The following is a 26372-nucleotide window of genomic DNA, read 5'->3' on the forward strand; positions in this document are numbered from 1 at the left end:
TAAGAAGCAAAAGTCTTTATTGCTATATATGCGCCATAAAAGAAAATCCTTACCTCTGTCTGTAAATAACCATGTAGGATTCCCTCAGGAAGCAATTTTAAAGCACATGTATTCAAAGACTTTAAACCTAAATTACAAATTTATCAGCACTCTCAAGGGCAGATTCTGTCCTCTCATGCAGGCTGATTGATAAGATCTACACAACAAGAACTCCATGTTTTCTAAACTAAGTTATTCTCAAGAGACAGAAGAGAGGCCTGGTCAGTCACACCCACAGCAGATGTGTATGGGGATCATATGTCCATGCAACCAAGAAAACCAATGTAAACTATTAGAGTTTAGAAAAACAGAAGGCAAACAATGTGATAAAAGAAAGTTAAAGAACTTCTGAGGTTTAAGCACTCACGTCACTATATATATATATATAAAATATACATGTTATGTTAAAGCAACCCCCCAAAAAAGCTTTTACTGGCTGGAAGGCCCAGTAAAAGTGAGTTTGTACATGCTGTATAATTGATGGATTGGTTTTAAACCAAAAGAAAAAAAAATTAAATAGGCACAACCAAAAAACATCATGTCTAGGGAAGAACAAAAAAAAAAAAAAAATCTATAAAACTGGATGGGGATATGGACCAAGCTCTTCAGTTCTTGATACTTATGTTTTCCTGAACTAAATTTAATGTCCTTCATTTTTCACATTGTGATTTTAAGTCTGTGGCTAAATCTGTCCCGCTATTTGTACCTGCGCAATGCTTTCTCTGGTTAAAGACCATAACCAAGTGTTCTACCTATGGTTATAATACACATTAGTTCAGTGTACTGTTTCATTTATACAATAAATATAGCAAAATACTACTGCATAAAACAAAAAAGTATTATATTAGAGGAACCACTGCAGAATGCTGTTAAAAGTTCGGGGCAGATTTAATAAACTGCAGCCAACTGCCCAAACCTACAGACCATGATAGAGGAGAGAAGATATGAGCTTGGGGATATGTTCAGGGAGACCAGATAGGCCTTCTGCTGAATCTGGCTCTTGGGGTGGAAAGGAGCATGGTGGGGATGGGGGGTGTGAAAGACTTATTTTATAAGTCTACAATCCAAGCTTGCACTTGCCAACAGGTATAGGATACAGGGGTTTATAGGCAAAGAAAGCCATCAGGAATAGAATAGAAAGACGTGATATTTTTTCACAGGGTCTGTTGCAAAATGATGCAAGTTGGATGCTTTTCCTTTTCATGTAGGTTTCAATACCCTTCCCTCCCCACAGTTTGTCATCAGATGTGGCTTCAGGTTTCTAAACTCCTGCATCTTACCAGTTAAGGCCCCTGGTCCTGTAAACACATATGCACGAACATAAAAAAATGGCTTTACTCACATGAGTAGTCCCATTCACTTAATTGTATTCATGCAAGTCATTCCTTTAAGTACATGTGTAAGTGTTTACAGGATCGGGGCCTATGTGAGTGACTTGAATACATAAACTTTTAGCTTGGGTTTTGAATTGTAAAAGAAAATAAAAAAGGCAATTTACATAGCTTATTTACACTTACACTTCTTTAAGAAGCGATTCCATTGTATATACTTCAAGCAGGTCATTTAAAAAACCACACAAATGTAGAAGAATGGTATAAGTTTTGTTTGTTCTCCCATTAGGGCCATTGCCTACTGGATTGCTTCTGGCATCCAAAGTCAAGCAGCCAAAGAGTCATTCAGCCAAACTGGTTCCATGAGAGAAAAGCGTGTCAGAGAACAGTTACAGTATTCGAGATTGTTGGAGGAGACGGAATGCAGAGATGAGAGCAGCAGGTCACACCATTGTTCTTAAAACCAGAAAGCGAATCAAGTCACTAGGCTTGCTGCACAAACAACTGGATTGGGTCAGTACAGCTAAGACGATTTGTGCGTGCGCTTTCAATCTTATTCTTCAAATCTTATTCTATACTGTGATCCTTCATTAGACAATGCATTTGTTGTCCTTGGTGATGCTATAAAAGAATGTCTAACGTGTTGCTTTCTTGGCAAAGGGCAAAGCAAATGTTTTATCTCCTCTTAATATTCATTCACCAGAGCCAGCTCCGGCGTCAGGTTAACAGTTATGTTTTTATACAAGGCGTCATATGTAATGTTTGGAAAATAGTTCAAGTTATTGAGACCATCCAGGGATTGCCTCTCTTTTGATTTCCTCAGCAGCGCGTACCTGTTTAAAGAGAAAAAAAGATGGATGTTTTCACTGCCAAAAGCTATTTGCAACTGTGGAAGCCTAGGCTAAGAGCCACTTGGAAATCTAGGGCCAACAGAACAAGCAAAACCATGAAAGATGTTCCAAGCATGAATGCTTCATGGCTAGGCTGGCATGGGCTTCTCTGCAAACTTCAGGTGTGTAAATATTCCAAATGCTTCTCCAAAACAAAAAGTTATAGCCCATAGCTGGGAGGATATGTAACACAGAACACAATCTCCTCAATGTAATTTTATGTTGGACACACAAGAAACTTCCTCAGCCTTTTTTTTTTTTTTTTTGGTCTCAGTATGATCCAATAACCCCCTTCACAACACATGCAAAGCAAACTTACATGTGACAGCTGAGTGACATGAATCTATCTTGGGGTAGCATGACACTCCCCACCTGGGAGAGCTCACCATCTCAGTGACACCCATAGCAAGTGATGGGAAGATGACAAAGGTTATCAATTTTTTTAGAAAACTGAACCCCACAAAGAAGCAGAAACAGCTGATACTGGACTAGAGGCTGGGGGATTAAGAGTTAGAACTGAGTTTTGGAAGAGGGAGAACTCAGGTAAGAGGGGACTCGATGCAAGCTGACAAAGCCTTCATGGTACTCTCTAGGGGAGTCAGATGAGACTACCTGGATTTTGGGGTCCAACACACAAGAGAACTTCTGTGGTGTATGCATTTTTCCTACATAAGAGGGGTACTTGGAGCATCTATCATTGACAGGAACAACTCCCCCAAAAGAAGGGCAGGTGGTGAATCCAGGAGATCTGTACCTTGCAGGGCCTTTGTAAGCCTGCTGCAAAGAGGCGGGAACTACAGGTTTCCAACTCAGAGTTCCAGGTGAAGAAGGATCTGCAGAGGGCTGCAGAGTACAGGCACAACTCTCCTGGACACAGCTACTCAAACACGCATATAGGACATATGTGCCAACAATGAAATGCATATGGACAATGACTTTAAACAAAATGTATGCGACAGAAGATGTTGCTTTGCTGTGGAAGTTATGCTCACAATGCAAATTCAGAAGACTCTGAAAATCCAGGCAGTCTAGGGGTAAAATCGAAATGGAGGTTGCTGCAATAAGCATAACACTAAAATCAATTAATCCTTTTATAATCTTGGCTGCAACCTAAGCAGGGCTGGCCTTGCTCAATGTCTGGATGAGAAACTTTCAAGGAAGAACAAGGGTTGCTTCAGTATATGATACTAATTACCACCTCATTAGTAATTAGCATTCTTTCCCCAGAATGTAAAACCATCTCTCCTCTCAGAATATAGCTTGTTAGTTATAAACTCAGACAATAGGTGGGTTGGCTGGAAATGCACATTTTTTGCTTGAGTTTGGAAAAGCAGTCACAAAAGTAAGGATTTTGTATCCGTTGAGTCCAGGGTATTAAATGCCCCAGCTGAATTCTAGTTTGGAAAGTGATACCTTGCCCTCATCCCCTGTACGAATGACACTGAAGCTTGCAATTTCCCTTCCTGGGCTGAGACTGTTTTGTAGTATCTTTGTGCCTTGTTCAGTCCTAAAACAAGTATCACCCCCTGTACAAATGACAATTTGTGAAGTGCTTTGGAATCCCACAGGATCAAATATAAGCAATGCCCCATAATAAAATTTCACTTGCCTTCCTAAGAACTGCACTTCACCTCGATGATGGTGTGGAATTGACTTGTATTTCCCTGTCTCTCCTTCTGGTCGAGTCACTGTGTAGCCTGCATACTGCACTCTGCATTACAAAGATAAAGCTGACTGTTGCATTTGCTCCAACGTCATTACCAACACAGAACAAATCATGAGCCACAATAAACTTATTGTCTGTAGTGAGTGTGCACATCTATTCACTAACAAAATGAAATGGGAATACTGGAACCAGTTTAAGCTTCAGGCAACTTGTGCTATTTTCAATATACCAAGCTTTAGCTGAGAAGTTCAGCTGAGCAACAACTTAACTTTTATGGCAAAGCTGAAAGCCAACAATTTCACAGGTTCCCTATGACAATAACCAATGCTACCCCACTCTATTAGCCTCAGATCAGTTTTGCGTTAGCAGGCTGAATTCACTAAAGTAACTTTCCCATTTATTCAGGCATCTTAAAGTGGTACAATCCCAGTTGAAAGAGATATGAAATCTCAAGTGCACAATCAGCATTGCCTGGAGAAGAGAGGAGGGGATACTTCCCTTCACAAAATTGTATGTCCCTCCTCTCTAGCAGAGGACAGAGGCTGGAGACTTCTGAAATTGCTTAAGGCTGAAAGTTTAAGCAAGCAGGCTCAGGGGCAGTAGGCAAAACCCACTGCTTGTCTTTGGCTTACTTTAGAGCAGAGGTAGGCACAGCCCCAAGAAGTCTGATTGTCAAGAAGCTGGAAGCATGTACTGTACACCCAACAGCTATGTCCCCAACCCATGTGGCAGTATATTCCAGTGTTAGGCCAGACAACAACAGGATGTAGCACGGAATTTGCCCCACAAATACCTAGAGTATTATACAATATTATATCTATACAACACCCTGCGCACCCCCCTATTCCTCAGGAAGTAGACTCGAGCCAAGATGCACAACAGTACCTGTTCCAAATTTCATCATCTTCTCCCCCCCAGCCCCAGAATGCATTGGGGAAGCCATTGGTCATCATCTTCTCCACCCCAGCCCCAGAATGCATTGGGGAAGCCATTAATTTTCTGGAACTGTTCCACTGTTAAGCCACTCACTCCTCCAAAGAACTCATTGTAAGGGAGCCTAAAGAGAGACACAGTTAGTCAGACTTATTGGGAACATAATTTGTCACAGTTCAGGACTAAGGCCATTGCCTATTCCCATCCTATCAAGATATCTGGACAGAGATGACCTAAACCAAGCCATGGGTATGCTTGTTTCCCTCTGCCTTAGTGGGAGTGGATTGTGTGCTTTGTGCAAAAACTCTAAGCCTACTTAAATTTGACCCTCTTCCCTTTTAAAAGGCAGCACTGCCAAGGGGGAACTGTACCAAAGGGGAACACTGGTGCTTACAGATACATATATTTATCCAGCTTGGCTGCAAAGTGTCTTGGCATCTGTCCACATCCATAATAGTTGCGGTCATTTTCTGGTATGTGGTCCACATCGTGGAAGATGAGACAATCCCAATCCAAGTCCTTCATTGCTTCCCGGAAGCCAACATTGAAGAGCATGGCACGGTTAAAAGGTTGGTTACCAGCCTAGGAAACGGAGTTATTTCTCAGAGGAATACCAAAACATAATGTACTTTTCACCACATATACAAAGTATGGTGCAGTAAACCCAAGCCCTTCATGGGCTCATCATAAGCCTCTCTAAGCCTTTTAGGACAAATGTGGCATACAAATCAAATACGTAAAACATCCTCAAAAGAGAGGGTTTTCAATATTCTGGTGCTGTGCAGAGCCACAGCAAATAGATATTAAATCCCTGTCCCCTCCAAAGGGTGCTGCCTCTCTGATCAGCTGTATAGGATCACTCTAAACTCCAGCTGATTAGAGAAACAGTGTTCACTAAAGTCAGAGCTGCAGCAAACAGCTGAGAAGACTGAAATTAAATTTGGCAATGTAAGGCAAGGAGGATGCAAATGATCCAGGTTTTACTGTACAAATTCTCAGTGTTACATGTAGAGAACAGGTCTTTATACAAGTGTGCGTGGAAAGGCTAAAAAGATAGTTATTTAATTTCTCTAGCCTCCTATCCCAAGGTTGGTGGCTACTGTAACAAAGAAAAGTACAGGTCTACTAAAGCCATGCTACAAACAGCTTTCTACAGCTGAGTTACAAAAAAAGTTCTGATCGTCCTCTCTCTCTACCTGCTTTTGCCCCAAAAGAGGAAGGACAGGTGGGTTTTGAAACATGTGCTAAGGGTTAACAAAACGTAGGTAGTTTGAGATTTGGAAAACATTTCCCCATCACAATTAATTCAATTTCGATCTTCATTAATCAAATCTTTCTTGTACTGCATGGAGCCAAACCTATTCAGGTGTTCCAGACCAATATGCCATTCCCATGGCATTGTGTTAAGAAAGGTCTGGTTACACATACCAATCAATATTAGCCAGAAACCTTTGAAAGCCTGTGGCATAAGTTCTGCAAGTGATAAATGTGGCACACTTGGGACACAACTTGGGCATTTACCATTATTACACAATGCCTACAGTGAAAAAGGAGTTAACTTGATGCTGCATACTAGAGCCCAGGGAAAAAGATGCAAAAACACGCTTCTTGTTCTAATGGTTATTTCCATTGGAAAAATACTAGCCTGGAAAAATGTGGGTATCACTTACTTGCTCGATGATATAGAACGCAAACTGTAAACGTTGGCTCTGAAGCATTGGAATAAGGTGCCTAAAGAGAACTGGAAGATGCTCATAACGATTGCGGAATGGGATCAGGATTGCCACCTAAAGAAAAGGCAAGCAGTTAATTAATGCTATCACTGGAAAGCAGCTGTCACTTTAGTGGCCTACATACCACCACCTCAAGGCATTGTCTGTGTCTGATGCCATGAGTACTGTTACCTACATCCACCCAACAAAGATAGTGGTGTTACAAAAGGGCCATCATCTAACTCTTTTCTCAGGATGCCGAGACAGTTCCTTTAATGCACTGTGCAGCATGCTGGGGCATTTCCCGCCCCCCCCACACCTCCCAGGCACACATCTCCTTTGCTTTGTGGATTTCAGGGCTCTGGTTTAAAAAAAAAACAACACTTACTACCTGGGGGATTACACGCCTTTCCAACTGCTGGTGATAACTGACACTGACAGCACTGGAGACTGAAATCGTCTCCCACTAGGGAAGTAGAGCATGAGCCATGACAAAAGTCGTCTCTAGCACGCTGCCAACCTGTACATCAGGGAGCCCATCTAGCAGTAACGTACAAGTCCCAGGTCATACAGTCTCCCTGCAGCAATTAATGACCCAAAGCAGAGGTGGTCTTAGTGATCTGGACACCTGTCAGCTAGGAATGAGACCAAGTATTTGACTGCACATGAACCATTAATTGTCATCAACAGGCAACACCTTTCAGCAACTATCAGCTGTGATACACATTTGAACTACTAGAGTAGACAAATTCCACATGCCACTGGTAGCCTCAGAAGTTCTTACAAAAAACTAAACACTGAACCATCAGTCAGTAAGGAAGCCCTTGGCTTCAGGAGTCTGTTGAGAGGTATTTTTCATCAGCATATTTCAGGCCTGTGTTACAGGCATCCTTGTACTCCTTATTAATATAACCCAAGGGAAAGGTCAAATGTAAAACAAAGAACAGTTCTTGGTAAGTTTGTTGAAACTGCTAGAAAGATATCCACTGGACTGACATGATATCAAAAAACTTTCGTTTTGCACTCTCTTGTACTGAGAAATGGTGGCACATTCACAGTGGCACATGGCTGCTCCAAGTATAGTTTACCTTCCAACGAGGCAGGCAGTCATTAGGTTTCCAATGGCCTCCTCGCTTGATAGAAGGGTCTTTAGAGAATACTTGATGGATATCTTCCATTGTAATTTCACTCATATTTACATCAACTGGACCCTCTGTGCACACAATGGACAAAAGAGAAGTGTAAGAAAGGCAAATGCTCTCATTTGGACAGGAACATGCACCTCTGGCTTCTTGACTAATTTGATCTCTTGGCTTCTACCCCATCCATGTGTTCTGTCTACTTCCTTTTCTTTTGCTTGTTAGTAGAGCTGCTTGCAAAGCAAGTATTTCCCTGCCAAACATTTAAAAAGTTTGATGAGGAAATCCTGCAAGTGTCTCATGCTTTCATTCATCTCTGCAGCCTCTGTCTCCTACTCAGACATCATCTCCAAGGTCTTTATCCTTAGGGGAGGTATTACATCACAGAAGGTCTCTGGTCACAGTTTATCATGAGAGATGTCTGAATAGGGGGGGCATGTCCTATACCAAATGGGAACATGAGGAACTGCAGTAGGATTCCAAATCAGCACAAAAAAGAAAAGTCTTTAGCAGAAACAGATGCTTCTCTCAAAAAAGCCAGCTTTGGTTTCTTCAAAAAAACCAAAAAAAACAAACCCAAAAAACAAAAACCAATCTTCTGTTCAAAACAAATTTTAGCGGAGAATTTTTGATGAGCCCTATTTATCACTGCTTTACTCTGTGCAGCTTTCCACCCCATGCTTCTTCAGCTTAGCCACTAATTTTTAGCCACAGGCCAAGGAAGACAGTTGCTCAGTGAAATTCAAAGTTAGTTTAATTAGAGGATAGCTCAGTGGCCCAATTCATTGTATTCCACTGTTTCTGGGACTAATCCAAGCTGAAAAGCACAGCAGTAACCACAGCAGAAAGAAGTAAGGGAGCAAACACTTCTGTCATCTTACAGCTGCTGTTAATGTCCCAATGGAGCAGTGAGGTATTGAATCTTTTCACTGATTCATGTTGCACAATCACTCTCTTGTTTCAATTTGTCAAGTGATGGGCTATTGGTTTAAAGGGAAAAGTGTCTCAGACATACAGCTTGATTTCTGGGATCTGGTAAACAACAAATTTCCAAGGAGAGACATTTGCACTTGCAGAACAGCATTCCTATTCATTCCTCATTCCCACCCTGCCTGACACAGTTAAATATAAGAGGTACAATATATAATTATATCTGTAGGTAAAGAGTGGTACTAGAATGCACAATCCAAGAATCTGCAGGAACAGATCAACTGGGCTCTGGAGCATGTAAGTAAAGTGTGTGGTGTCTGGGAGCCAGGTATAATCTAATCAACATGGCTGCCAAACTCCCAAAGACTACAGTTTATACCACAAAACCTGTAACAAGAAGGTATCTTCCTCCTATTCCCCTCCTACCTCCTGCTCAGAGGAAACAGGTTTTTGATGGGCTGCAACCAGAAGGAAGGGAAGCATGGGTTGGAGGGAAGGAAGGGAAGACAAGTCACAGCACTACTCACTCATAGAAGGGAGTCTCTCGGGACAGGTATGGTTTGGAAAGTAGGTAAAATCTTCAGGAAGAAAAGTTGTGGTTTGCAGAAAGGTTTCATTGTGATTCAAATCAAGAGGATAATCTGGGGAAAACAAAAAGCTGCTTGAGCTTTTAATCTTACAGCTATCTCCAATATTCAATTGCTAACAAACCCATTCAGCTGGTTACTGCACATGGACAAGGCATCGATGGGAAACTGCATTATGAACTGTAGGCAGTCTCACAAAAAAATTGTTCCTTGAGGTATCACGATCTCCTTGACCTTGCCAGCTCAACAGATGAGCACTGTAGGGGGTAGAATTGCAGGGACAATCCAAAACATTTCTTCATAGCAGAATAGCTGTGACTAAAACCTGTGGAGCAGGCACCTAGGCCATGATATGCAGGGACTCAGACTAAACCATCACAAGGGCCCCTTGTGGCTTCCAATTTATTAAATGATTTTCTACTGAAGTCTTTAATAAACTGGGCTGAAGCAAGTTAGCCAGGAAAGGTAAGCTTCTGCTAATACCCTGTAGACTTCCAATGACTGCAGAAGGGAGGCTGAAAGGGAAAAACTGTCCCTGGAGCACTCCTTTCCTGACAAGGGCACATACAGGAAACTCAGTTTTCAGGCCCACCTTGAAGATTTGGGACTCTTTTTTTCCTGAAGAAGCAGTTACTTATCCTGAAGTAACATTTCAAGGAACTAACTGCTCTACAAGTGCCTTAGTTTGGCTACAGCCTTTTACCAGTTCCAGCAGGTCATAGCAGTGGTGGGTTCCATTTACTTCTAAAAAGGTTACGTGCCTTCATAAATATCTGATTTTGACAGATAGGTTTATGCATTTGCTTCCAAAAATAATTTTCTTGCATCAGAGGGGACCAAAAGAGATTAAATTGCTACAAGCAGAAACAAAAGCAATCCAAGTCTATTTAGACATCAGCTCGCTCTATGAGCTAACAAATTACCAGATCTGGGCCACATTCACATTCCTTTCTACTGGCAAGAATTTCAGAGAATTCTTAACAGTAGAAAAACATCCCAGGAGCTGAAGCACATGTGCATTCTGGCCCCTGGATTGGAGAGCTCTGAAGCCAGAGGGCACTACAGGGCTGTTCCTTGGCCCATCCCTACCCTTAGAGAAGCCCATTACTTGACAGCCTGCCTTCCCCCCTCCCTGGCAAGGGAGCAGGTTGGCAGTAGGTAGCCTCCAGGTTTTAAATCAACTTCAGTGAAGCCTATATGGGCTGCACATTGGGAGACTTAAAGCCAGAGGTACAGAGAAGTGGGGCCAGGGACAACTTCCCAGTCCAGCTGGGCAGCACATGCAGCATTTAAAGCCTGTGAGACTGAACTGAAGTGGGGTTAGGCAGGGACTTTGCAACCCTCACACCTGACACTGGCAAGTTAAAATGAGTGCCCACAGGTCCAGCCACAGCTGACAATTGGCTGACTGTCAGCTCTGGCCCCTGGGACTGCACCAGGGACTCTAACAGACTCAGGACAGCCAGCTGACAGTCAACTGGTTGTTGCTCCTAGCCTCGCGCCAGTTTGAGTCACCAGTGCAGTGAGCTGACAAATTAGTTGACTGTTAGCCCTAGCTGGGACAGCCAGCCCCAGGTCCAGTCTGAAGGGCTTCCTCTGGTGGGGATTTCAGACCTCACCAGGAACCTCTGATCCCCCATGCCACAACAGTCTAGCTACAGCTACTGGGCATTGAATCTGAAAGTCCCTAGTGGTGAAGCTGCCTTGGTGCATTCCTTAAAGCTGTCCGGTGCCACAGACCAGGTTGCCTCTCCCCATGGTTTAGGTCTGAGCACCAAGAAAGTTTTAAAAGGCATGCCTGCAACTCAGCTGCAGGTACACTCTTTAAAGCTCCTCGTGTACCAGGACCCACAATGCGAGGCATGGGGAGCTGGGAACTCCTGGCTCCCTAGTTGCCTCTTCCACAGGTGCTCCTGGAACTTAAAAAGTAGGCATGCAGTTGAGGCTCCCAGCCACACAGCCGCTTTTTAAAGGTCCAGGGTGCATAGAGCCTGAGATTGAGGATACACTCCCTGATGTCAAGCCCACAGCACCTCCCCCTCCCCAAATCTGCCTCTGGGGATTGGGTGGGACTGCTGAGACGAGGAGCCCATGCTGTCCCCAGCCCAATCACACAGCTGCACCTTGGTTACTCCATGCCAGATCTCAATGCTCAGCTGAACATCAGGATCTGTTACACTTTAGTCCTGACATGCCATATGTTCAATTTAAGGAATGATACAGACAAGCCACAAAGACTTTACACATTATATGTGTAATATCTTTGTGGCGTGTTTGCTGTATTATCATCACACTATAAATTGGCTTCAATATGTGGCTGGTTACTATTTAAGGAGCAATAAAATTTTAATTGCATGTGCACTTTAAAGTATGCCAGGGCCCTCAGTGATATGTACTTCTTCAAATATTTCTATTATTTTCAGTCTTTACAATAAAGCTACTGTTTACATTCTTTCAAACTAAACACTTCAGTTTTTCTTATGCAGGAAAACTTTCCCTTTAATTATTTTGGGTTTCAGTTGCAGAGAAAAATATCTTCTTCATTTACACTAGTTCAAACTGGGAGTTGAAAAGGCAAGAAAGATTTTTCTCCCCCTCTTCCACCTGGTTTTTCTTGAGAGACTGCAAGAAAACAAGACAGGCCATGAACCTGAAAGTTGGGGGGGACAGATCTTCAAAAAGATGTATACAGTTACAGAAGGAGAAAGGCAGCTTAGTGGAATTTCTAAAGGGTAAAAACTCCTACAAAAAACAAATGGACTTGAGGTATCCAGCCTGCTTAAAAACATCTGAAATCCCAGTAGGTCACCTATCTCCATCTATAAGAGTTCGCTGTAGACCAGATTTTCAATTTGTCTATTCACTAGGTGTGTTTAGTAAATCAGTTTTCAGTATATCAAGCCAAGTTTTGCATTTACTTTCCCTATGTACCCAGCACATTCAAAGTATTTTGTCTAACAAAAACAAATTCTAGTTCCCATCCCAGGCTAACAAAAATCCAATAAATAAAAAAAATCATTTATTTTCCAATAAAATTGTAACAGGTAAATCTGAATCAATGTATTTTAAGATTATAATTGTTCAAATAAGCATAGGTAGTGTGATATATTCTCCTTGTTAGGTAAAATACTAATGGTTATATTTGGTTGCAACCAAACATGTTTCAGTTTTAACAAATGAGAATGACTCTTTAGGAAAAGAAGCAAATGTGACAAGTTATTTAAAGAGGGGGGGAAAAAAAGAAAAATCAATCATTTGAAGCAGGTTCTCTGTGTGTGGACTTAAAATGGTTAGAAACCAAACCAAGCCACTTTGCGCTAACCCACCATTCCCCTTCCAGTATTTCAGTTTCCTTCCTTAGGTTAATATGTGGCATCCAGTGTCGTTAGTTCAGTTCATCCGTTAGATGGTGTAATTATTACCCCATCTTATTCTAACGAGAGAGCAAGAGCCCACAATGGACTTGCAAATGAACACCAAAAGACTAGCATTTTAGTGCCTATCTTGGGTGTGTGGTATTATTCTGATCAAATTTAAATAAACAAATTACCATTAAAATGGTGCATGTATTACGTGCTCTGTCTTGTAACACCCCGCTTGGCTCTCTACAGATATATTGTGCTGCTGTATGATGTTCTCTGCACTTGTGGCCTGACATTGATAAGTATTGCATTTTGTGCTTGCCAACATATAAGTAGAAGCTGTAGTTCATTTAAAAAGGGACTTAAAATTTAGTACCCGTTACTGAAGAATGACAGCTTGCTCTGGACAGTGAGGAGGGAGTGCTTTGTAAATAAGCAAGAGTTGTTGAAGCAAAGGAAGCATGTTGGAGGCAAGAAATTTAGCACAGGCACATACAGCTCTGTGAAGATCACAGTATGCCTGCCCTTCCAGGTTTCCTGCTTCAGCACTAAGCTGCACTGCATCCGTTATTATGCAACAACCCTGGCACAGCATCTATTTAAAATTATGCCATCCCAAGCATAAAGTTAGGGAGACTGACAGTTAATATGGTGGTGCAATTTGAAACGTACATCTGAAGTCTATCAGAATTATATAGGGCTATGACAACCCTAATTCAAGTTTGTATATTTGGGCCCTTATCACAATGCTATCAAATGCCTTCCAGAAGTGTATTGATATGACCAGCATCTGTCATGTATACTTTTTTCTTCTTCCTTCCTCTTCCCAGGGGAAGTGTGTGTCAAGATATCTTTTTTTAAATCAATGTTATTTACATACAGTGTGCTGTACAGCTATATTAGCAGGGTCAAAATCAAAGAAGTGTGCCTTAGAATAAAAAGTGATGGCCCCATCTCTGTTTGGGAAGGCAGACAGATCTCCCCAGGCAACAAGTCTGAGCTTTGAACAGCCTCATTCACTTTAGTGGATATTAACTCAAATGCCAATGACACCAGTGTCAGTATTCTTGCCTCCTAAGAATAATAAAATAGCTACAAAGGAGAGGAATTATTGTGAAGATTTACACCCGTTTCAAAAAAATTCAGCACTCATCCTCTCATCCTGGAAAGATGCAAAGAAGCAGCTAATGAAAGGCATAACCCACATGTCTATAAGAAAATGTGTAGGCCTTTACCATGACATGCAGTGAGCAAGGAAAAGGGGGCAGTTCATCTTATTTCTTTCCCGTCTAACCACAGTTTAAACTCCCACAAGTTTGAAAATAGATTAAAGCAACTTTTTCTGAAATTTAAAAATGGAGTGAATGGATTGAGTTGACGAATCAAGGTTAACTTTTAAATTAGGCAGATGAGACAACCTATGTGACAAGGGAACTCACTTGGGGGCATCTGAGGACTTTCACTCCTCTATTTATAGCAGTCAATCTAACTATAGGGTGCCAAAGCCTTAGAAATGGTGTGACATCTTAGACCTTACAAAATTCCAGAGATTTCAAGAGATTAAGTTGAGGTAAGACCTTGGTTTTTGCTCATAAGGAAACCTGTCTCAAAAAAACTCTTCCCTCATTTGTCCTCACTACTGAAACCCAAAAAGTACTTCAAGGCTTCCTCCTCAGAGCTATCAAGCTTGGCTGAAATGCACTAATACTTACTCTAGCATAATGTTAGAGCATAGCTAGTCTTAGGAACTAATGACTCACTCAGGTGTCAACAGTGAGAAGGGCAGTTTCAGTGGGAAATCAGTTTATACAGTATAGTGTCACCTTACCCTGCCTTGTTTTAGTTATAGGAAAAAATGCCTTGATCTCTTCATTACAAGTAACTGTTTACTGTGCCCCGTCTTCCCTAGCAAAGGTTTGATATAACTTTACCACAAACTTCCTAGAGTAGACATAGCTAATACCTGCAAAAGAGGTGGAGGAGAAAGAACGGGAATGTATAGAGAGAGGGTCATGTCATAATGGAATTACAAGAGCTGACATATGAAAAGACGTCAGTACCTCCAATTCCATATTGCTAAGAACCTGGATCATCTATTAAAGGTTTGTCTTGCAATGACACAAACATGGGAGGTAGGAAAAAGTCCAATTTGGCTCACTGGCCACAGTATAAGTTGATGTAACCTTTTGTATTCAAACTATCTATTAGTGTAGTATTCAGATGCCCAAAGTTGCCAAACCAGCACTCCCATTATAAGAGGGAAAGTAGTTTAGTAATTAAAAAGATAGGGGCTCGTTATAGTTAGAATCCCCAATTCTATTCCAAGTTCTTCTACTACTTCTGGCTGAACTTCAACAACCTATTTATGTTCTTCTTCCATGTAAAGCAGTGAAGCTTGTAAGTACATGTTCTTCTGTGTACCTGGAACAGTGTCTTATTCAAGCACTTATTCAAGCCTAGTCAGGTTTAAAATCAAGCCAGACATGCATGTGGTCAAGGGCTGAAAGCAGAGATTTTGAAAATGGGTTGTTGTGTTAGTCCTACAAGAAAACAAAAGAATTTCTCAGGGTGAGTATGTTACTTGTACATCCCTAGAAAGCAGAAGGATAACAGTCATTTTGGATTTTGTAAATACCCCCAAATTACTAGAGGAATCTGAGGAAAAGACTGCACAGAAAAAGGAAAATAATATCCTCCCCTGTTCTGTATTGACCCACATATATTCAAACCCTTCTAGAAAAATGGTTTGACCCGACTCATTTTCCAACGCTAATGGAAACACTAATCAAAGTTACTTAATTACTAAAAATGTACCTGAGTCATTTACGCTGCTGTTCCTCTTGGCATAGGCACTACGGACCACCTGCTCATAAACCTGAGCTCCTATTGTTCTCATGTTTTCACGAATCATGATGCCTTGGGCTTGCATCATGAAGAGGTAGGTGTTCACTGCAATAGAAAAAAAATATCAAAATTAGCAGCAACTTCTTCCAAAAGCAAAATTTAAATCATCAAGCCTTTTTAGAGCCATTTGGTTGTGCTTTACTTCAATTTCCTCTTGCCAAGATGTTCTCTAGGGGACACATGCCGAGGTTACCCTGCGAGGGATGGGAAACGTCATGCATTATTTGAGAAGATGACGTCCAAGGGACATTTTGAAATGTATCCGAGAACAAAAAGTATTTATACTCTTAATCCTGTTAACCCAGGACCGTACTAAATTTTGAGTGGTTACATTTCCTGCTGGCATCCAATATCATTCTGTGAGGTTTTCAAGTAAACTACGAAATATCAAGAGTACTTTAAGTGAGGACCAGGGGGTAAATTAATAGGATTTCTGAATAGAAGCTCTCCTGCGACATGGTTACTAAGTAATCACTGCAAGAAGATAGAATTAATTTCATTTTCATATAGCCTTCAAACTCACCCTCACACAATGCGTTTCAGTGAACTAAAGTTATAGCTCAAAGGTGTCTACAATAGTGTAGTAGTCAGTTTACATCTAAGCATTGATACTGACAAGTTTTCTACTTCCTTTGGGAAAAAGCCTTATGGGTTTTTGTTTCAGCAAAGTTTTCTTAATATTTGCTTATGTGTACCTTCCGTCTTGCACATTAACAGTTGTCCCTTGCCATAGTCAATATTTATATTATGTCATTCCAATCATCCCTGGTACGATCATAGAGAAGAGTGCAACAACCTGAGTGTTATTTGGCACTAAGCAAAGGTCTCACCTCTATAGTATCAGAATACATAGGTTGGAGGAAGTCTCTTAACCTTACAGTGCCAGCTCTGCCTTGAGAGAAATCTTCCCTCTCCTGCTCTAATCAGCTAAAAGAATGCTTCCCTAAATGGGCACTGCTTTTTCGAGAGAGACTTTTTCCTTGTTGCCCAACAGCCTGAGTGATAGGATTTTTTTCCTACTGCAAGTCTTCCTCCTGCTCCAAATCCTTTTATTTTACTTCTCAGAATCAGGGACCTGCCAGCCCATTTACGTTTCTGCCAAACTGTTGTACGGTATTGGGAGAACAAATCACTATGCAAATGCTATTTATTGCATGCCCCATCCTTTTAATTCATTTCTTCTGAACCGCAAGAAATTCATGTCCTGTATTGCCATGTGTCAGAGCTTCCTTTCCCCTTCTGCCAGATTGTATCACAATTCTAGTTAAATTTAAAATGTTTGTAATTCAGTCTTTAGAATGACGTGGAGGAAAAAAAAACACATAACCAGGGAGTTCAATCCTGCACTGGTAAATGCTCAAGAGTACTTAAAAAGGAAATCAAGTAAATAGTTAAAGGAAAGAAAAAACATTTACCAAGGGAGAGTAAAACAAGGTGGCTTTGTTCAGTAGAAGTGAGACCCTTGCAGAGAGGAAGCAACAATTCAGAATAAAGAGCCACTGGACAGAAAGAGAGTACTGCTAGGAACGCAAACAGCAGGCACTGGTCTTCTATCAAAGGAGAGAGCCTGTTGCAGGAGAAAAACTAACACGTCAGCACCAGAAAGTCCGCTGTTCATTACGCGCCTTCTGGGTCACTGAGAACGCAGGTTAGGTAGGTTACCCAAGGGCACTGTATTGGAATCAGAGTGCAAGGCTCTGCTCTGAAGTGAGATAACTATTTGGGAATAAGCAGTTGCATTTTCAATGCCTAGTTCAGTGTCTCCCGAAAGATCACAATATTTTCTCTAATCAATCATGTTAAAAAAAAAAAAAAAAAAAAATCACAAACAAGGTTTAAAGCCTTTTGCAAGCTGCAAGGGAGACAAATTATCAACTAACAGAGAACCATGCAAGGTTACTCTGACCAAATGCGGTATTTATTTAATCCACATTTTAGCTTTTATGGATTAGATTCTAAATCAACAATATATGAATGCTCTTGGAAAGATGAAAACCAACCAATCTGTCCTGTTCTTCAAGCATTCATGGTTAGAAGAAGAGTCAGACTTTCAAAAACAAGCCGTTCAAATTGCTGCCTCCAAGGCCTGAATATCTCATGGGATTAATAATTACATTGGGAGTCTTTCACTTGTAGGTCATTGTTTCAGGTACAATAGACACAGCACTTCCTAAACAGGCTAAAGATATACATAGGCTACAACCAGCCCCAGGGGTCAGAGTAGTGTTAGCTATGCCTGTGCGAGATGGAAGAAGAGATTTTCAATTGTGTTGAAGTCAATAAGCTAACTTGACCTTTTTGGGGCACTGTCTCTATGGGTAGGAATAGTTACTGACTGGTAACAGTTTAACAGCCTAACCAAAATGAACCTTCAGCCCTAGTTTAGTTCAGTGGATAGGCATCTACTATTCAAGGCCATCATAATAAATGGCACTAATTAGCCTCTTGGCCAACAGTGCAGGCAGAGAACAAGCAATAAACAGTGTTAGAACAAACAAATTCCTCTTATAAAGAGATCCCTGCAGCATGGGGTGAAGTTCAAGGACAACATCAGTTAAGATAGTCTCGGCCAAAGATAAATGCAGTTAAAATTCTACAGGAAAAAAAAACCCACACCTAAACTGAACACTCCTCCAGACCAATTAGCCTGTCAACTGCTCATAAGAGTCAGTAGAAACTGAAAACCAAAACCAAAAAACCCAATCACTAAACCATGGTTCTAAACCAGGATTCCACCAGATCCTTTGAAGGGTGCTGCAAGGTGCGAGGAGATAAGCAGATAAAAGCAGTCTCAGACTTGTCCCTGCCTGGCCTGTCCCGCATCCTTACTGCTGGCCACTCTGCAAACAGGTAAGCACTGTAATATATCAAAATCAGGTGCCACTAAATTCACAAGAGTTATGGAGAGGTGCCTGGAGTCCGAAAAGATTGAGAACCACTGCTCTAAACACTTGTTCAAGCCCAGGGCCCTCAATGTTTTAGCTATCATAACTTTTCAGTAGAATTTGAACTGTTCCTTCCTTAAGGCTTTATTCTTTCTTTATGCTACCGAGTCCTTGATAAGCTCTCTCATAGGAAATAAGTCTTCTTTAAAGGGTTTGGTGAAGTAGTAATTCAATGGCACAACTAAGGAAACCAAAACTAAGTAAAAATGGGAAGGGCATCCAGCAATCACTTTTGTAGAATTGTTCTTAATGGACCAGGAAAATTTTCTCTAGTAAGACTGTGTCTCAGCTTGGTTGTCAAATCATTTGAAAAGTCCAGCAGAACTGAATTTCCTGAATGTGTTAGTTTTGCACAATTCTAATATTATAATCTGAATTATTTTGTTAAAATAAACACTTGGGGCTTGTTTTTACAGAAGTATTTGTGGTCACCTGCAGCATCCACCCCAGAAAGCACTGAAATACAACTGGTAAGGTCTGACAAGTTATATTCTCTTCCTCTACCCCTTCCCTCATGGGAAGTAGGATGGTGAGATGAAGGAACTGATCTGAGGTAAGATTAAGAAACTTCCACAGCATCACACAGCAAGACAGAGTCAGAATAAAAATAGGATTGCTGACTCCCAAGCCTTTTTAAAATAATACTTTCTTGCAAGCTGCTTTTCTCCTCAGTCATTCTATTAGGGCATGATGTGTAAAAGGAATTAAGCAGTTCCATTTTCAGAAGCAATACAGGCTGAAAATTGGACAGGAAGAAAGCATGGTTCCTCCTTCTCTTATGTGTACACAGCATCCAAGATGGTTGTTGGTGCTCGATGTCAAGGGGGTGTGGGCCTCAGAAATGCAGTTCTTTGCTCCATTTTAATATAAAAGCATTTAGCGATAAGGAGAATTTCTGCAATTTCTATAGCACTGAAAAAACTTGCTGATGCTGAACAAATAATAGTTCAATCCAGTTTTGCCAGGAATAAGGAAGGGAAAAAGAAAAAGCATGACCCAGTGTCTCCTCCTCATTCAATTAAGACAGAGGCCAAGTCCAAATAAGCATGGCCATGTGGTATGTGGCACCGCAGACCCATCTGCTGCTAGTGTGCCGCTGCTAGTTGTTCCCGGGGAACCAAACGTCCAATGCTTATCTGGATGCCAGGGAGGTTTGTCCAGAGCTTTAAATATTCCATTCATTTTTTCTCCTGTTCTATTAAATGGACTAGATGAAGCACAGTCTAGTAAGAGCCACATTACATGACTTACTCACTTGGACTTTCAGGGAATTGCAGCAGAAATTTGTAACACATTGTCAGAGGATTTGCCATCTCCAGGGAAGTTTGTTCTTGCTCAAAAACAACCCATACTTAAATCGGATACGACTTATTTCACCTATTACCCCCTTTGGTGAAATTATTAACACAAGACCTGTGCAGAGAAAAACTGTTGCATCAACATGCTAACTATAAAGACACCACAGTGGTTATCCTGACTTCCTCTCATAGTAAAGCAACTTATTTTCTGTCACAACCCAAAGTTGTGGTTTTTTGTTTGTGTGCGCTTCGGCATTGCTAAATCATGTTCCCGCCAAATTGCAGCTCTTTTGCACGGTGGAGTGTTCTGTTACAATTAAGAACCCGTGTGCAGGAGCTTTTCCCGCCAGTTCTGTAGCCTTCTTTGCATAGTGCATTTCTTTTGCATTATAGTGATGCATGATGCAAAGGAGTTCCCGCCATTTGTATTGAGATTTCCACCACATTATTGGCCACTCTTAATATAGGCACACATGGCGGCTAGCTATTGGCTTGCTAGCCATACAAAAGGCTTGGGTAGTTTCCGCCCAAGTCGGAGAGAGAGAAAGCACGTGGAGTTCGGGAAAGGAGCGTGAGGATCTCTAAGCGCTGCTGATCCCTACGAACCCAGCTTTTTCCTTAAGAGGGCAACAGAGGTTTAATTTGTCGAACCCACGGAGCTTCAACAACTCCGGGGAACCTATTTACCGAACCCTCGGAGCCTTAACAACTCCGAGGCAACTAACCTCTAGCCTCTCCCCATCGCCGATCGCAGCCCTAGACGTACCCCTATCCTATGGACCCAATTGTCGAACCCACGGAGTCTTAACAGCTCCGGGGGACCTGGGAACCGAGTAACCCACGGAGATACAGCTGCTCCGTGAGAACGAATTATTGAACCCGCGGAGTCTAAACCACTCCGGGGTCAAGGAACCGAGTCTATTAGAGTCCTCCACCGAGAACTCAAGCGGAGCTGTGCCTGGAAAGCTGACCAGCCTACACCGCGACCACCTTGGGTGTAAGTAAATAATCTTTTCAATCAACCATTACGCCTCCGTGACTGATTCTAGCTCGAGCGTACCATACCGCGCCGCGGTTTTCTCTGGCCCCGCGTGCCCGGGCTGCCGGCCACAGCCTGTGTGCACAAAAACGGGCCCGGCTCGCCCCCGAGATTGGGAGCCGGCCCGCACATTTTCCAGCTACTGAACTTCAACGATCAGAAATGACTATTTGATAATAAAAATGATTATAGAAAAATAAACAAAAGAATAAAAAACCCTTTATCATTATGATGCACTTTAAAGTGATCAGAATATAATCAGGACATGAAACTCATTCAGCTCCTGAAGGAATCAGCATTTTTTTGTAAAGTAATTTTAATGACTAAAATCTTAACATCAATGAACTTTCTAAATAATTTTACAGGGTTTTCAGCAACAATCAAGGTCAGCTGCAAACAGTCATGCATAGAGGCTTCAATACAGAACTTCTGAAGTGAAGACAAACCTTCCCTCTTATATTATCTTTTGATTAGCTTCCAGGTGAGTTTTAAGGTTTACTGACCTGAAGCCTAAAATTCCAAATAGTTTGTAGCTTGACACAGCAACAAGCTGCTTCACTCTATCAAAGCTACAATCAACACAGCAACTCAAATTGGCAAATGCATCTTATAGCATTTGCTCAACAAAAGGAAGGTGAATAAGTACTCAAACAGTTACACTGCTTATTCAGGTTAAACCATGTTTCAGCCTTGAAGCAATTTTTGATGTTGCGAGATATTGTTGATCTAATCACACAGGAGTATCACTATTACATTACATTTGCACCCCACTTTTATTCCATTGCACAAAGCATTACAAACTACAAAAGGGTGGCAGCCAACTGGTACGTGCCACGTCAGGCAAGAGATGGTGAAAGGTGGGTTGAAGAAATTCTGAATCAAGTCTACAGAGCATTAGTTTCCACTTTTCTGAGCACTGTTAAAAGGTTCTCAAATGACTATGCAGAGAACGATGATCAATTTTAAAACGGTCTTGTCCAAAAAGACCCCTCCCATGCAACGGCATAGAATTCATGTACCTACATTAGTAGGCTGTAAGGCCAAACTTACCCTCCTAGTATTTAAATAAGTGATTTCAGTTATGTCAAATGTTAATTTTAATAAAATTTTAGCACATGTATCTACAGCTTGAAATCTCTGATTGAGAAACAACTATCATAGCTCTCAGAGAGAGATGGAGAACACCAACTTATGAATAAAAAGAGAATATGGCCATGGTAGAAAGACTGGAGATAAGTTTTTATTAAGAAACTAAAGAAGACTAGAATAGTTGTAACCAAGGAGGTAAAGTCCAATTGCATAACCAATGCTTCCTGTAATAGTTTCTATATTATAGTAACAGTTTCAACCATTACTCTAAGCCTGCTTACAGATGTAAAAAAAAAAAAACCCCGCTAAAAAGGCACTTTTACTTTAAGCTCAATGCACTTCCCATCATCTGTATAGATCAGGCCCCTCAGCAAGGCTTTTTGAAGCTTTTGTCAAAGCAGATTAAATCAGTTTTAGATAAAAGCGCCAAAAAGCCCAGCTGAAGTTCCCGATCTACACAGACGCTGGGGAGCCAGGTTGAACTAACGTGTTTGCTCTTTTGGTAAAGCACTGTTTGTTTGGTTTGTTTTTGTTTTTTTGTTTGTTGTTTGGGGGGGGGTTGGAGGGGGGGTTCACATCTGTCAGCAGCCCTAAATGACCATCTGCCTCCACAGTAAAATCATAAATGACAAGCAATAAATCACCTGCACCATCTCTCTGTGGTACTGTGAAATAATCTTGCCTATCAAAATTTGATAGGGCCTGTAACTTCAAATTGATTTTCTTGTTGCTAGATAACAGTTACAGTAGCCACTGCAGATACTGTGAAAACAGACTGGCACCAGGGCTTTTAAGCAACGTTGCATGTCCTTTATTAAAGGCTGACTTATCAGGAAACTTCGGCTGCCTTAACAAAAGCCCACAAACATTAAAAGCCCTGTCTACATTAAGACTTTTGTAGACTTGAAAGCAGAGCACCACTGGAAAAGTTTAACACCTCCCAATGTTAAACTCTTTCCCATTCCTTACAGAGTTTAGCATAGAGAAAGAGGTGAAAAAGATTACCACAAACCCGTTATTTTAGACAGAAAAAATGCACAGCATAATGCAGCAATGTTAGAAGGCTGGATTAAAATATGCAGAAGACAAGAATGGCAACTCTCCTTCCTAAATTAGATAGGAAATAGCAGAAGTCTTCTTGTGTATTTCAGGCTTCAAAAACATTTGGTTTTTATAGATGTCAGGTTCAGATTAATTGTATACAATTAGAGTCCAATATTTACATAACTGTGGTGACGTAGCTGTCACCCCTCCATCTATCACCCTTTCATCTATCATTTATTAATCAAGTTATCATCCTTGCTGCCCTATTTATAGCCTTAAGCTGGGCTAAAAATTAACAGGACAAAGGTGCCAAGCAAGTAATTATACAGAAAGTCTTACCTATACTTGGCAAGTAAATCAAACTGCATAGGCTCAGAGAAAGAAAAGAAATCATAAAGCACTGCTTAACCAAAAAATGATTGGGTGTTGGTGAACGAATACAGTTTGAAAACCTGAACTTGTCTTTAAGTTTAAGTTATAAGGGTTGATAATTGTTTCTTCTTTGAAAAATTGTTTATGGCAAGCATTTAGTCTAACTTTTTGCATAGGAGGGCCAGAAAATTTCTCCAGTAACTCCTACATCCAGCTCATAATTACTGGTTGAGCCTTTTAAATATACCTCCATCCAATCTTGAACTAAAGAATTCAAGCAATCGAGAACCAAATACAGCCCAAGTAATTTCCAACGGTTAATTTAGAAACTTTGTAATTTCAGAAGAACAGGTTTCTTTAGGAAAGAGAGAGTGTGGCAGATGGGAGAGAACAGAAGGACATAAGTCTGCATGTTCATTTTAATGCACTTCCCCTCCCACCTCCAAGAACCTCAAGTTCAAATACATTTCAATCTCATACCCCTGAGGTAGTTAGGTTTGTGATTAAACCCAGGACTAGGGAATTCAGAACATGAATTCAAATTGGATTTGATGGGTGGCCCTGAGCAAATAATCCCAAAGATGTACAGAATGTAGTTTTTCTCCACTAATGAAAGGAAGGAGTAATGCCTATCTACCATAAATTCATTTATTAGAGCGCACATTAAAACATTACATTATAAAGCACATTAAAAACAGAGTTTAAGTGACTTACTACAGTTTATACCAAACCAGTCAAAGACAGCCCAACTCCCAGTCTCTTGGTGAAATGACTAAATGTTTTTTTATTAAGTGTGACAACAATATAAAGAAGGGAATAACAAGGAGCAGGCAACAGGCATTTACCTGAATTAAACCTTACCTTTCTAAAAGGAGGATGACTCTCCTGCTTTAATTATAATCAGAAGATGCAAATACACAATAGTTTCCCATTTTACAGTCATTTCCTCCCCATCATACAGTTATGCAGATCTTGCTCTGTATACTGAGGGCAGAAGCGAGAGAACAGATATATCCTCTACTGGGATTGCTATTTTCCTCCAGCCAACAGCACTATCTCTTTTAAGAAGAAAAGGACATAATAGCTGCCAATCGGATTTCTCACTAAGCTAGAGATAGTAATGCTACTGTGTCCAATGAGGACTTATGGGTATTACAGTTAAATCTATAATGCTACAGACTCATTTCAACGAGCAGCAAATTGGTAGTTGACACCTTATCTTTTCCAAAAGTGATGGCACCTGCATACTGCCAAGACTCTGGTCCCAGGCAAACATCTACAACTCAGCACAAATGTCTTAAGACATGTGAACTCCAGAGATGCTTCAGTCCCAAACACCCTAGCAGATTGGTTCTTACTGTGTAAATCCTTTCATTCACAGTATTGATTCACCACCATTCTGAGGCAGAAAGAGATCTTTCTTCTGAAGAACAATTTGAGTTGATTCCAGTGAACACATTTTAAATTAGTGGAAGAGGAAAATGTTCCACATGCCAGGCTACAAATCCAACTAACTGGTCTTATCCACATTCCTAAGGCTAGAAGGTGGTAAAAAGACTGCAGGGATGTGGGAAAGGACACACACAACAAACTCTGAGAGCAAGTGCACATGCAAGACAGCACATGTGTGAGCACTACAGTCTGCTCTGACTAGATCCAGGAAGCAGTTTGGCAAAGCTCCTAAGACTCTCTCCCACATGGGTACCAGGTTGTTTCAACACAAAGAGTTTAGTAAACTGATTCCTGGATCTAGTCAAAGCAGAATGTAGATTGTTTGTGATAATGCAATGAATGATGAACTCCATTATCCCAAAACAGTTTACCTTTAAAACACTAAGCTCTTTCAGTTTCACCTTTAAACAATTTCCAGATACAAAAAAAAGTCTTCAAACATACTGAAAAGGAGCCCAAATGGATTATTTTTTCCTTGTTAAAACCACTACGTTTCTTCACTTGGCCTTTCTAAGAGATACTGACCTTTGAGGCCCAGAATCTACAGCAACTCAGAGCATGACCAGAGTAAAAATTGAAAAAAGGAACAACTCATTTCTAATTTAAAGTGCCTGTCTGTAGTACACACAATTTTAAATGCAGCAAAAACACTGTAATCATTAACATGTTAACATCCTTTATATTAGAAAGAGATTATCTATGGCCAAAAGAGATAACACATTATTTTTAGCCTGGGAGATTTTAACGTTCTAAAGGGTTTATCTAGTCAACTAGATTAAATAAAGACTTGCTATCCAATTCAATCCTAGTTTCATCACAAAGTTTTAGTACCCCGGCTACAAAGGAAAAACGGCTTATGGCAGACAATAACTTTGGATACTCCTCATTGAGGCAAAAATGCACTTTTTTTTTTTTAGCTGTGCATTTTAAACTCAGTATCGCTCAATAAATGCATCCAAGTTACTACAGAGATCTCCTAATGTGTTGCAACTAAACCATCCCTTTTGAAAACCAAGGAGTGTGGCACCTGGTCACTGCTCAAATAATGAGCATGTCTTGCTCCTATGAGGTTTTTAGGTCTTGGGCAGATTCTTATTAAGTTTCTCTTAGATCTAAAATAGGTCTAGGTTTATAAGGTTTTGCCAACAGAGCTCTGTCAGTCAAGATGTGAAAAGATCATACCCTTTTCTGACAAAACTATGATGGCAAGCTTCCTTGCATGGATGCTGTTTCACCAACTGAAAAGCTGCAACCTGAATTGATATCACCTAGAAAGGCGCTGCTATACCAGCAGAAAATCCCCTTTGTAGTCACACTCCGCTTCTACGTTAGGGGGCCCTGCTGGCATTCCTCCATTAAAATAACTACAGAGCCCCAGGTCTGAGTGCATTTGTAAGTCACTATTTATCCCATACTGTTCACACCGGTAGTTTATTTACTGCACAGTGGTCACTCATCCCTACCTTGCGAGCGCTTGCTTCCATATGTAGACAAGCGTTAAGGTGCTTACTCTGCTGGTATCCAAGTGTCATGTCATGGCACAAGCTATGACATGGCTCCTCCTACTGAGGAGACATGTTTATTCCCTAAAAGTCATATGCACTCTAGATGTCTCTCATAAGTGGTGCTAGGGGCAGATC

General features: G+C 41.0%; 1 protein-coding gene across 1 annotated transcript; it reads right to left on the bottom strand.

Moving 5' to 3' along the window:
• B4GALT5 (beta-1,4-galactosyltransferase 5) lies at positions 1–26080 on the bottom strand. Its single transcript, XM_025197344.1, has 12 exons — positions 26021–26080; positions 25104–25133; positions 16909–17077; positions 15404–15538; positions 9168–9281; positions 7660–7784; positions 6530–6646; positions 5254–5441; positions 4871–4983; positions 4812–4821; positions 3870–3971; positions 1–2203 (listed from the first exon to the last, which is right to left on the bottom strand). The coding sequence occupies exons 1-12, from the start codon at positions 26078–26080 to the stop codon at positions 2056–2058; spliced, it is 1311 nt and encodes a 436-aa protein (XP_025053129.1). The 3' UTR covers positions 1–2055.
• Between the last annotated feature and the right edge of the window lie 292 nt (positions 26081–26372).

The sequence above is a fragment of the Alligator sinensis genome, unplaced genomic scaffold, assembly GCF_000455745.1.
Source record: "Alligator sinensis unplaced genomic scaffold, ASM45574v1 scaffold115_1, whole genome shotgun sequence".
NCBI lineage: Eukaryota > Metazoa > Chordata > Crocodylia > Alligatoridae > Alligator > Alligator sinensis.